The following is a 13,304-nucleotide window of genomic DNA, read 5'->3' on the forward strand; positions in this document are numbered from 1 at the left end:
CATGCCCTTGACCGGAATCAAACCTGGGACCCTTCAGTCCGCAGGCCGACGCTCTATCCACTGAGCCAAACTGGTTAGGGCTCAACCTGAAATTTTTAAAAAATATATTTTTATTGATTTCAGGGAGGAAGGGAGAGGGAGGGAGAGAGAGAGGAAACATCCATGATGAGAGAGAATTGACCGGCTGCCTCCTGCACGCCCCACACTGCCCCGCTCACAGGGCAGCTCTGAGTCCTGACCACCACGACGTGCAGGCTCCCGGGTGGGGGTCCCGCACCCTTGCAGCTAATGTTGGTTTCCTTCTGAAAAAAACCCACGTTATAATCCCAGGAAACCTCAGATCGGCAAGAACCGAGATGGAGCCTGCGAATCGGGGAACCTGTCTCCTGTGGATGGGTTTCCGGGGCTGTTGTAACCGACCCCACAGACCGAGAGGCTTAAACAGAGCCGCAGGGTCTCGGCTCGGGAGGCCACCAGCCCAAGATCAAGGTGTCCGCAGGGTCGGTTCCTTCTGAGGCTGCGAGGAGGCTCTGCTGGCGGCTCCTGCCCCTGCAGAGAGGAAGGCACTGGGGTGCACACAGGCGGGCCCAGGAAGGAAGGCTGTGGCCCCCGGGCCCTGAGACGCCCTAAATGTCTATTGGGTAACGTCGGAAGGAACGTGCGGGGCTCTCTGGGGGAAATCCGCAGTGAAGTGAAGAGGCTTGAAGACTTTTGGGAAACTAACAGTGGGACTTCCCTCTGGTTACAGGTTAGGCAACCCACCAATATTAAGCAAGTTCTTGAGTAGGAAGATAAGAAAGGCTGAGCCCTGCTGCTTTGGGGGAAGTTATCGGGGCCTCCTGGAGCCTCCACCCTGCGCCCCGCCCCCCCATCCCGTCCCCTAACCCCCCAAAACCTCGCCCCTTCCCACGCCCCAGCCCCACACCCACTCTACCAGGCAGGCATTCAGCGGCCTCTCCTGCCCTCTAGTGGCCTCTGCTGGAACTGCATCCGAGAAGAACCTCTAGTAGTACAACCGGTCACACCTGCTGGGCTCACCAGGCCCCCACCAGCGCCTCAGGCAACCAGGAAGCCCATCCTAGAGCCACAGCCAGGCAGGGACGGTCCTGCCAGGAAGGGCTCTGGGCCCTGTCTCCCCCTCCGTTCACATCTGCGAACGTGTGAGTTTGCAAAAACCACGCTGCCCCTACCTTTTTATGGTCTTGGGAACGCCCTTCGCTGCAGGTTTGCCTCGTTGCAAAGAGATGTCACATCAGGTGTTAAGCCCATGCTGGCATTTAGTAAATGAAGCTGGCCCGGCTGGGCGTGGCTCAGCAGCTGGGCGTGGCTCAGCAGCTGGGCGTGGCTCAGCAGCTGGGCGTGGCTCAGCAGCTGGGCGTGGCTCAGCAGCTGGGCGTGGCTCAGCAGCTGGGCGTGGCTCAGCAGCTGGGCGTGGCTCAGCAGCTGGGCGTGGCTCAGCAGCTGGGCGTGGCTCAGCAGCTGGGCGTGGCTCAGCAGCTGGGCGTGGCTCAGCAGCTGGGCGTGGCTCAGCAGCTGAGCATGGACCCAGGAATCAGGAGGTCACCAGTTCCATTCCTGGTCAGGGCACAGGCCCAGGTTGCGGGCTTGATCCCCAGTGTGGGGGCGTGCAGGAGGCAGCCGGTCCATGATTCTCTCTCATCATGGATGTTTCTCTCTCTCCCTCTCCCTTCCTCTCTGGAATCAATGAAAATATTTTTTAAAATAATAAGGCTATGACATCACCCTTACAAATATGTCCAGCGGAACCCAGACGCCACAGTGGCTTCACATCTACCATTGTGGTTTAAAGAGGTAGGAGTGACTCTTTTCTGCAGAATCAGAAAATGGACATTTTCTAAAAAATGAACACAATGTCCAAAAGGGTGGTGTGGCCCTAGCTGGTGTGGCTCAGTGGATAGAGCATCGGCCTGTGGACCACAGGGTCCCGGGTTCGATGCCAGTCAAGGGTACCTTGCTTGCAGGCTCCTCCCCGGCCTGGGCCCTGGTCAGGGCTTGTGCAGGAGGCAACCAGTCAATGTGTTTCTCTCACATCGATGTTTCTGTCTTTCCTTCTCTCTTCCACTCTCCCTAAAAATCAATGGAGGAATATCCTCGGGTGAGGATTAACAACAGGGTGGTGTGTGGCTGAGTTCGTGTTTAAGTCAACCCCACGCCCCTCAGTCTTCTGTGGACTCGCCTGGGAAACAAACTGCCCCTGTAACTCCAGGGTCGCAAATTATCACACCGTTGTCTTTCCATCGTGAATCAACCTCCTGACATTCATGTCTTCATTCAAGCAAGACAGAGAAAGACTTATTACCAAAAAATGTTTTTATTACCTACACTACTATTTATATAGCTGTAAACTCAAGGAATCATCCAACACTTGTATAAACTGGGGGAACAGTTAATAAGCACCTTCAATGGTTTCCACAGTTCAAGAATTTACCATTTAAAAAACACTTATAAAAATTATACAAAATCATGACAGACATTTGATATAGACGGCTTGATATAGAATGAATGATAAATATAAAAAAGAAGGTGAAACTAATGTATGAGTCGGGCTATCTAAACAACCTATGTGTTCCCCAAACGCGGTGATTCTTGGGGAGTGGGGGAGGAAACTTGCCTCTGAAAACAAACTCCAATTATTCAGGGTAAGGCTCTCTCCTGATTTAGGTTCCAATGGGCCGCAGCCTTGGCAGGCATAGAGGCGCTGACAAAGTAGTGGGTGTGTCAGCGTGTGGTTGAGCTCGTAAGGCCACAGGGGATGGCTCAGGCCTGGGAGGGTCTGCTCACCACTAGGGTGCTAAGTTAGGGAACACATACAACCCTCCCTCGGGGCTGTATTCATTTGTCTAAGGGTTTGCAGGGGGAGGCAGGGGGGTCCTCTCTCTGTGTAGGGGTAGGAACTTCCCCATTCCAGAAGCTCAGGGCTTATGTTTTGGGGGAATGGTGAGGGGAACGTTGTTAAGGCTCAGGCTAGCGGCCACTCAGCCACCAGGTCAGACAGTTTCCAGCCTGGACCCTTTGCGGCAGGGTGCTGCTGCGAAACACTCGGTGAGGAAACAAGGCACTCTTGTCTTCATTTCCGCTCGATACAGTCAACTCCCAGGGTGTTGTCAGGGCAACGGCAGGTCCTGCTTCCTGGGGTGGCCAAGCAGAGGTGGGTGCAGCCACCGTTGTTCACGGAGCAGTAGTTGTGACCTGGAGGAGGCAGAAATCAGCTCGACAGCCTCTAAGCACAGGGAGGCCACGCCTGTGGGGGCTCCGGGGCTCAAGGGGGGGCGGGGAGGGGGCTGTTCCAGGCACTCAGCTAAGCTCAGCTCCTGGCTGTTTCTGCCAGAGAGTCCGGAAGCCCGATTCCTGACCCCGGGGCGCCATGCGGGCCTCAGGGAGAGCAGACTTGCTCTGATTACAACACGGAGTTGGGATTGTAAAACACAAAGTACCCTCTACCTAGCTGGCCCACGTGGCTTTGCACCTGACTGGGGAGAGGAGGGAGGCAGGGACGAGAGTCCGTCCGGGGGAGGGGTCTTGAAGAGGCAGCACCGACTCCAGGGCCGGGCTGCCTCGATGCCTCTGGTTCTGCCACGGTCAGCCGTGCGACTCTGGGCAAGTGGCTTCAGCTTCCTTATTTATAAAATGGGCGTAATAGCCCAGCTGGTGTGGCTCAGTGGTTGAGCATGAACCTATGAACCAGGAGGTCACGGTTTGATTCCCGGTCAGGGCACAGGCCCGGGTTGCGGGCTTGATCCTCAGGCTGGGACGTGCAGGAGGCAGCCGATCCATGATCTCTCTCATCATGGATGTTTCTCTCTCTCTCTCTCTCTCTCTCTCTCCGCCTCTCTCAGAAATCAATAAAAATAGTTTCAAATGAACATAATAATTGTAGCTACCTCACTGCATTGCTGTGAGGATTGAATGAACGAATGAACAAAAACTACTCGGGATGCGGAGGGAGCCAATCTGTGCAAAGCACCCAGCTCGCCGGAAGTGCCCCCTCCGTGTCTGTAATTATTTTTATTATTCATTATGGCCATGGCTGTTCGGCTGAATAAATGGACGTTCAAAGCAGCAGAGCTCCCAGCACTGACACTCCCGGTTGGAACCTTCTAGAAGGCGGCCACTCCTGGACCCAGCCCCAGACCCGGTGCTCTTCCTCCCCTGGTCCCTTCAGGCCACGTCCTACTCCTCTGGCTCAGCCACAAGGAAGGCAGACCCTGCACAGGGGGGCTACGCCCCACCCACCGGGCGATCAGGGCACAGGCTGAGCGTGGGTGGGCGCCCCCGGGGAGCCCAGGTGGGTTACCTTGGGGACACTGAGACAGGGCGGTGGTGATGCCGTACAGCCGGGTCTGTTTGTGGGGGTGGAAGGTGTCCGTCTCCTTGGCAACAGCGACATCCACGGCAGCCACCGAATTCCTACAAGAACCCAGAGGCGGAAGGTAACACACATCCGACGGCTCCCACTTTTTTTGGCAGAGCGGCCTCTCCCGTGATTTTGGGGAGACGCTGGAGTCTGTGGAGCGTACACAGATCCCCTGGCCTTGCCCTCTAGCCAGCCCTTCCTCCACGGGGGTGGTCAAGCCGGCATTTCCCTGTCATACACACACACACACACACACACACACACACACACATACATATATACATATATATATGTACATATACATACATATATATATATGTATATATATATATGCTTTTATTGATTTCAGAGAGGGAGGGAGAGAGAGAGATAGAAATGTCCATGATGAGGGAGAACCATGGATCCGCTGCCTCCTGTACGCCCCCCACTCAGGCATGTGCCCTGACCAGAATAGAATCGTGACTTCCTGGTTCACAGGTCAATACTCAACCACTGAGCCACGCTGGCTGGGCTTCCCTGTCTTCTTAAAAAGGGACAGAGCCCTAGCCTATGTGGCTCGGTGGATAGAGCGTTGGCCTGCAGACTGAAGGGCCCTGGGTTCGGTTCCGGTCAAGGGCACATGCCGGGGTTATGGCTCGATCCCCAGGAGGGGCATGCAGGAGGCAGCCGACCGATGATTCTCTCTCATCATGGATGCTTCTATCTCTCTCTCCCTCTCCCTTCCTCTCTGAAATCAATAAAAATACATTAAAAACTGGGGTTCCCCTCCGGCACCCACTCTCAGCTAGGAAACCTGCTCTCTATGCACACGGCCCAGCCACAGTGCTTGCTCGGCTTCACCTCCTCTTTGCCGGGAGGGGAGGTCGAGGGCCGGTGGCACATGCAGCTTGAGAACAATGAGGAAGTGGGGAGTGGGGGCACGGAGTGGGCAGGGGGCCCACCAGCCGAGGGACCCCCAGGCCAGCTCCGGGGGAAGAGCAGGGGTGCTCAGGGCTCAGCAAGCCCCAGGGGACGGACTGGAGGCCGCCGCCCACCCTGCTGCGCCCATGGGACCCACGGTGCCTGCTCTCCCAGGAGCCTCGCCGTCTCCTGGCCTCCAGGCGGCCAGCCAGTGGGTGGGTGGGGGGGGATCTCGGGGGATCTCGGAGGCCGGAGGTCAGGCCCGGGGGCAGAAGGGCAGGGCTTGGCCGCCCCGAGGGAGGGGGAGGGTGGCCAGGCCGGCCGCTGACTCACGTCTTCCAGTCCGTGTAATACAGGTGCTTCCCGAAGCTGGTCACCGAGAAAGGGTACTGGAGCCCTTCGAGGACCCGGCGACGGGCGGGCTGCTCGGGCCGGAGGCACTCGGCCCGGCCGGTGCCTGGGGAGCGAGAACAAGTCCTTGGTGGTCCCCGCCCAGGAAAGGGCCCCTCGGTGTCACCGAGCAAGGAGAGGGGGCGAGAGGACCCGCCAGGCCCCAGCTCTCAAGAGCCGAGCCGAGCCCTGAACAGCCGCGCGTAGCCCCCCCCCAAAGCCGAGCTGACCCCCAAGAGCAGAGCCTCGCTCTGGCGAGCCTGACCCAGCCCGGGAGAGTGGAGCCCTCTCAGGGTGGGTCCCACAGAATGCACGGGGGTGCTCCTCAGACCTGCAGAGCAGGCCCTTCAGCCCCTCTCGCCCTGGTCGGTCAGCATCCCCCGGCGGGGCACCCACGCCGGGCTCTGCGGGGCAGTGTGAGCAGAGCAGAGCCTGTGCCCGGAGCAGGGGCTCAGGAGGAACGGGCCACCTCCTAGCTCTCGCTCACGTCCCCCCCGCCCAGACCCCCCTTGAATTCAGGGCCTGCAAACAACAGGGCAGCAGCTGTGCAAGCCTCAGGCCGGTGCCCACGTGGCGACTGAGGTGCGTCCCCATAACCGTGGGCACCTCACCCCTCGTGCGCCCCAAGTGCAAGACGTAGCCCCGGCTCCCCCGCGGCACCGGGCAGCCTGCTCCAGAGCAGTTCTCAACAGAGACGGGCGGTGACGGGCGTTGCTGCCCACAGCCCGCGCCCGAGGGATCCCCAGGTCAGCCCGGGCAGGGCCCAGGGCAGGAGGGCATGGCTTTCTCTCCTGAGGCTCCACGTCCGGCCCTGGCCCATGGCGCAGAGGGAGCTACAGGTTTGTACGCTGTGACCTGATGAACAGATACCAGATCTCTTAAAGGGCCAGATTGAATTTTAGGTTCCATGGGCCAAGAGGCAACATCAAGGACACGAGTGGGCAATTACGTAACCATTTAAAATGTCACGATCCGCCCTGACCGGTGTGGCTCAGTGGATAGAGCGTCAGCCTGCGGACTGAAAGGTCCCAGGTTCAATCCCGGTCAAGGGCATGTACCTTGGTTGCGGGCACATCCCCAGTAGGGGGTGTGCAGAAGGCAGCAGATGGATGTTTCTCTCTCATCGATGTTTCTAACTCTCTATCCCTCTCCCTTCCTCTCTGTAAAAAATCAATAAAATATATTTTTAAAAAATAATAAAATAAAATGTCACGATCCCAGGTCCCGGGTGACTCCCGAGCGGGGGGGCAGGCTGGACGCCACGGGCTAGAGTTTGCTGACCCCCGACTTCAGTGATGGAAATGCCTCCCCAGACAGCGCCAGGCCCCGAGAAACCATGACTTTTCGAGCAAGAAAATGCAGCTATTTGTGTGCAGGAAAAGAAGAAGTCCTCTCACGCCCTCTTCCCGGGACAGATCCTCTGGATGCCCCGACGGGCCGGCTCACGGTGGGCCCCCCGCCCCCGCCCAGGCCTCACCTGCATCCACCCAGCAGAGCTGCGACGAGTAGGCGTCGAAGGTCAGCCCGTTGGGCAGGCCCAGGTCGTCGTGCACGAGGACCCTGCGGTGGGTGCCGTCCAGGTAGGAGGTCTCGATCTTGGGGCTGTCCCGGTTCCAGTCCGTCCAGTAGAGGTTCCTGAGGGGGGGCACGGAGGGGGGCGAGGAAGAGACGTGAGGGAGAGGCACGAGAGAACGTTCCATGGAACCCACTTAGAAAGAGCCTCTGATGAGGACAGTGCAGACGGGCCCGGCCGGCGGGGCTCAGCGGTCGAATGTCGACCTACGACCCAGGAGGTCAAGGTTCGATTCCCGGTCAGGGCACATGCCCATGTGGCGGGCTCCATGCCCAGGTGGCAGGCTCAGTCCACAGTGTGGGGGATGCAGGAGGCAGCTGCTCAATGATTCTCTCTCATCATGGATGTTCCTCTTTCTCCCATCTCTGAAGTCAATAAAAGTCTATATTTAAAACACACACACACACACACACACACACACACAGGACAGTGGCAGACATAAAAATGGGGAGTGGCGCCCTAACCGGTTTGGCTCAGTGGATAGAGTGTCGGCCTGAGGACTCAAGGGTCCCAGGTTCGATTCCGGTCAAGGGCATGTACCTTGGTTGCGGGCACATCCCCAGTAGGGGGGTGTGCAGGAGGCAGCTGATCGATGTTTCTCTCTCATCGATGTTTCTAACTCTCTATCCCTCTCCCTTCCTCTCTGTAAATAAATCAATAAAATATATTAAAAAGAAAAACAAAGAAAGAAAATGGGGAGTGGCTGAAAGGACTGGAGCTAAGGAGACGACTTTCCTTCCGTTCTTCACTTGAGTTGGCTGTTCTGTGAATACTGATCTCGCTTCCCTTAAACATCTCAAAACCGTTACAAGAGGAAAACAACACAGAACACCCACACCCGCATACACGCACGGGAGTCCCGCACGCTCCCACCTCGGGGGGCGCAGCAGACCCCGGGCGCGGAGCACAGAACCGCGTGACGTGTGGCCAGTGGCCGGGAGCCCGGGGCCTGGTGTGTCGGGCTCAGAGCCGCAACAGGGACAGGGACAGAGAGCACCGAGGCGCTGGCGAGGCCATCGGGAGGGACCCCACGGGGACATTTCTACCGGACGCTCCTCTGAGGTTCAGACAACTCAGCTGCTGATCTGCATGCAACCCACGTGGAAACACCCGGCTTACAAAGGCTCGGTAAAAGATCGGAGCGTGCGTCCGGCCTGCGTGGCTCAGTGGTTGAGTGTCGACCTATGAACCAGGAGGTCACGGTTCGAGTCCCGGTCAGGGCACTTGCCTGGGTTGCGGGCTCGAGCCCTAGTGGGGGGCATGCAGGAGGCAGCCCATCCATGATTCTCTCTCCTCATTGATGTTTCTCTCTCTCTCTCCCTCTCCCTTCCTCTGAAATATGTTAAAAAAAAAAAAAAAGATCGGAAAGTGGGACGTGGTACCAGATCCACGACTGTCACGGGCGCTGGCGTTTCCCCGTGGACACCCATCGCCACCAGCTGGAGGCGTGCATCGCGGGAGAGCGGGCTGGCCTCGGAGCCCCGCGCGGAGGGCACCCCGAAGGACAGACGCGAGCAAAGCAGACGCACACGCAGACGGGCACACGCTACCCTCTCACGGCGTCCGTCGCGATGCCTCTGGGGTTCACCAGGTCCGTGTCGAACAGCACCCGGCGCTGGGTGCCGTCCAGCTTCGCCACTTCTATGCGGTCCAGGCGGGAGTCCGTCCAGAAGAGGTTGCGGCCCAGATGGTCCACGGCGATGCCTTCGGGGCTTCCGAGACCTGGGGGCGAAGGCGGGGCACGTCTGACTGGGGAAGCAGTGGGCATCGGGGCTCCTGGCCCCCCGTGGGGCTGTTTCCCACGCGTCCGATCCTTGCACGTGGAGACAACAAGCAGGAATGTGACGTGCAACACGGTAATAAATGCCTCGCGTTCCCTGGGTGGGCATCCAGGCCCGAAGCTTTGGCCCCACCAACAGGGAGCCCACAGCCAACGGGGCCAGCGTCCTGGGTTCCTGGGGAGCGTGGGGAGGGACTCGGCTGGGGAGACCAGGCCAGGATTCCCAAGGGAGGTGACAGGCGCGACGCCGGCTCCTGAAGGACCAACAGGAGTCTGTCAGGCAAGATCCTGACGAGGGTTTTCCAGGCTGTGGGACCAGACGTAGGTCTAAAGGAAGACGGGCCCGGCCGGCGTGGCTCAGCGGCTAAGCACTGACCTAGGAACCAGGAGGTCAGGGTTCGATTCCCGGTCGAGGGCACAGGCCCGGGTTGCAGGCTCAGTCCCCAGTGTGGGGCGTGCAGGAGGCAGCCGATCCATGATGCTCTCATCATGGATGTTTCCATCTCCCTCTCCTTCTCCCTTCCTCTCTGAAACCAATAAAAATATGTTTTAAAAAAGAAAAAGAAGAGAAGCCGCCGCCACGCTCACTCTCTAGGGAGGTGCCGACCGGGACCCCCAACGCAGACTTCAGCGAGTGCCTTTCTCTCTCTTGAAATAAAGAGACCCACTCCCTTGCTCCGTGGAGATCACATTCTGGTTTCCGGTTCGCACAGGGGGCTTCTGGCCGGGGCGGCTCGCTGCGTTCTTGGCGGATCCCCAGTCCCAGGGGCAACAGGAAATAGCAGCGGTGACCTGCCCCCTCCCGCTGGGTTTTGAAGTCACATCACAGAGAACAGCCACATGTTTAAGAGAGAGAGAGAGAGACAGGATGCAGAAGGACGCCTTCCAACTTCTGTTCCTTAAACCAAGCCGCCAGGAGAACGAGCACGTGTTGTTTAAGGAGCTCATCCATCTCGGCCTCAGCTGGATTCCCGGGCAGCCTCGCTGCGGAGGGAGCCAGAGAAGGGAACGTGCCCCGGGGGCTGTCCCACAGGCAGAGGGGCCCCCGGAACCGCCATTAGGAGGGAAACGTTCAACGGGAACCTGGGAGAGCGACACTGGGCCCCAAGTAAAGAGAACTCCTCAGGAGCGCGTAGCTCTTCAAGGCCCGTCTTTGAGCCTGACCCGTTGGGCTCAGTGGATAGAGCGTCGGCCTGCGGACTGGGGGGGTCCCGGGTTCGATTCCGGTCAAGGGCATGTACCTTGGTTGCGGGCACATCCCCAGTGGGGGGTGTGCAGGAGGCAGCTGATCGATGTTTCCCTCTCATCGATGTTTCTAACTCTCTATCCCTCTCCCTTCCTCTCTGTAAAAAAAATCAATAAAATATATTATAAAAATAAAAATAAAGGCCCGTCTTTGAGTTGAGCCTTCTGCGGAGGAAGCGAGAGGGTCTTACACAGCAGGCACCACCAGCCGGACCGCGTCCCTGGACTGAAAGTATCTGGGAGTCAGCTGCCCTCCCCGGTACAGAGACTTTTAGAGTCGTTGCATTTTTGTGGTAATCATCATTTTTAAAAATATATATTTTATTGATTTTTTTACAGAGAGGAAGGGAGAGGGACAGAGAGCCAGAAACATCGATGAGAGAGAGACATCGATCAGCTGCCTCCTGCACACTCCCCACTGGGGATGTGCCCGCAACCAAGGTACATGCCCTTGACCGGAATCGAACCTGGGACCCTTGAGTCCACAGGCCGACGCTCTATCCACTGAGCCAAACCAGTTAGGGCTGTAATCATCACTTTTAAAAAATATATGTTTTTGTTGATTTCAGAGAAGAAGGGAGAAGGAGAGAGAGAGAGAGAAACATCCATGATGAGAGAGAATCATGGATCGGCTGTCTCCTGCACACCCCACACTGGGGAATCGAGCCTGCAACCTGGGCATGTGTCCTGACCGGGAATCGAACCGTGACCGCCTGGTTCACAGGTCAACACTCAACCACTGAGCCACGCGGGCCGGGCCAATTGTGTTCAATGTTGGTAAAACACAACCATGTAAGACAGCCTTGACAACGCATACAGTCCCTTGTCTACATCGGCATCTGCGAGTTAAGGAATTTCGTTTAACCGTTGCCAGAAGCCACACCCAGAAGGAAGAACGCCCACCTTGTCGAATGATGGTGGTCGGCTCCCCGCCGTGCAGGCTGGCTCTCCCGATGGAAGGCTCGCTGATGTCGGTCCAGTAGACCATCTTGTCCACGCAGTCGAAGGCCAGGCCGATGATGACTTTATCCTGGAAGCGCAGACCCGGGTCAGAGGGGTCCACCCACCAGCACCCGAGGGGCCCGTGACGGTGGGGTCCTGTCACGTGCTCTTGCGTTACAAAGTGTCCGCAAGACGCGGGTCTATTTTTAAACGTGTCTTATTGAGTTGTAGGGGTTATTATTATTTTTTTAAATATATTTTTAATGATTTCAGGGAGGAAGGGAGATGGAGAGAGAGAGAGAAAAACATGAATGATGAGAGAGAACCATGGACCGGCTGCCTCCTGCACACCCCCTACCGGGGAATCAAGCCTGCTACTTGGGCATGCGCCCTGACCAGGAATCGAACCGGGGACCCTTCAGTCCGCAGGCAGACGCTCTATCCACTGAGCCAAACCGGTTTTGGCTGATTCTTAAACATACTATTGAGTTCTTCCCCTGCTGGTGTGGTTCAGTGGTTGAGGGTCAACCTATGAACCAGGAGGTCACGGTTCAATTCCCAGTCAGGGCACATGCCTGGGTTGCAGGCTTGATCCCCAGGGTGGGGTGTGCAGGAGGCAGCTGATGGATGATGTTTCTCTCTCATCAATGTTTCCATCTCTCTACCCCTCTCCCTTCCTCTCTCTCCAAAAAAAAAAAAAAATAAAAATCAATAAAAATCATTTTTAAAAAATGGTCCAAGTGGTGATAAAGAGATAAATACGAAGGACACGGTGGCTATACACCCTGTGCGTCAGCACCCTCCCACCTCACCTTCTGCTTTTCGGAGCCGCAGGGACACGCGGCCTCTGCCCTTGGTCTTGGTCTTGGGGGAAGAGGACTTTCCCAGAGAACTAACCTGTTCCCACCGGAGGGTGTGCTGGCGGCCACCCAGGGAGGGCAGTGACCCCGGGCCTGTTCCAGGAGGCCCAGGGGAACGCCTCCACCACTCACACGCGTGAGCCGACACCGTGAGCGCCCAGCCCCGTGCTGGGACCCCACTGCGGACCGGGCACCTGCACAAACCGGCCGCACGGGTTTGTGTCCCCGGTGGGAAGGCACACGCCTGATGCAGACGCACGCACGGACAAGTCGACGCAACAAACTGGACGAGGAGCCAGGAAGCCGGTGCGCGGCCGGGCGGGCGGGCGGGCTCCTCCGAGCGGTGGGCTGGCCACGCCCCGCGGGGTCCTCCAGGTCACCCCGCGTCCTCGGGGGCGACGCGCCAGCACTCACCGGGGCGTGCAGCAGCGCCTTGGCCTCCGTCTTCTTCATGGTGCTGCCCTCCAGCGGGAGGCGCTCTATCTTCCCCGTCTGGGCAAAGAGCAAGTGGGTCCCGGGGGGCAGAGGGATCACGGCGGGAGGAACCGAGGGTCCGGGGTGAATCGGGGGAGCCACCGTACTCAGACCTGGGGGCAGGAGAGGTCCATGAGCGAGGCTGAGTGCGGCAGGGATGCACGCCTACACACGTCCGTGCACACACACCTGCACACACCCATGCACACCTGCACACGCCCGTGCACACACACCTGCACATACACCTGCACACACACCTGTACACGCCCCTGCACATGCCTGTGCACACACACCTGCATACACACCTGTACAGGCATGTGCACACAGACCTGCACATACACCTGCACACGTCCACCTCCACGCACACACACCTGCACACCCCCATGCACACACACCTGCACGCACACCTGCACACACACCTGCACACGTCCACACACAAACACCTCCACGCACACACACCTGCACACACCCATGCACACACACCTGCACACACACCCACATGCCAGGTCACCTTCGTGGCACCACAGACCACAGGCACACAATGACCGTTTTTTATCGGAAAGCGCGGGAACAAAAAGACCTCAAAGGGCGCTGGTGAAGAAGACATGCCGGGCTGAGTGAAACACTAAAGGTCTAGTGACCGAAGACCTCGCCCCCCTCCCCTCAGTTTACTAGAGATAGAAGGTGCCTCACTGTGCACGCCGGCTTTGGCTGTGGCCACAGTGACCCAAACAGCGGCACACGGCCACCCTGAGGCCCTGCCCC

General features: G+C 58.1%; 1 protein-coding gene across 1 annotated transcript in view; it reads right to left on the reverse strand.

Moving 5' to 3' along the window:
* Nucleotides 1-2,319: 2,319 nt before the first annotated feature.
* Nucleotides 2,320-13,304, reverse strand: part of NID1 (nidogen 1) — a 49,181-nt gene continuing 38,196 nt past the window's right edge. The window contains exons 14-20 of the mRNA XM_054713039.1: nucleotides 12,480-12,652; nucleotides 11,167-11,293; nucleotides 8,789-8,960; nucleotides 7,143-7,300; nucleotides 5,609-5,732; nucleotides 4,316-4,428; nucleotides 2,320-3,210 (exon numbers count right to left, since the gene is read on the reverse strand). Of these exons, the coding sequence (XP_054569014.1) occupies nucleotides 3,089-3,210; nucleotides 4,316-4,428; nucleotides 5,609-5,732; nucleotides 7,143-7,300; nucleotides 8,789-8,960; nucleotides 11,167-11,293; nucleotides 12,480-12,652 (989 nt within the window). The 3' untranslated portion in view covers nucleotides 2,320-3,088. The remainder of the gene's footprint in view (nucleotides 3,211-4,315; nucleotides 4,429-5,608; nucleotides 5,733-7,142; nucleotides 7,301-8,788; nucleotides 8,961-11,166; nucleotides 11,294-12,479; nucleotides 12,653-13,304) is intronic.

This window comes from Eptesicus fuscus, chromosome 24 (assembly GCF_027574615.1).
Source record: "Eptesicus fuscus isolate TK198812 chromosome 24, DD_ASM_mEF_20220401, whole genome shotgun sequence".
Lineage (NCBI taxonomy): Eukaryota > Metazoa > Chordata > Mammalia > Chiroptera > Vespertilionidae > Eptesicus > Eptesicus fuscus.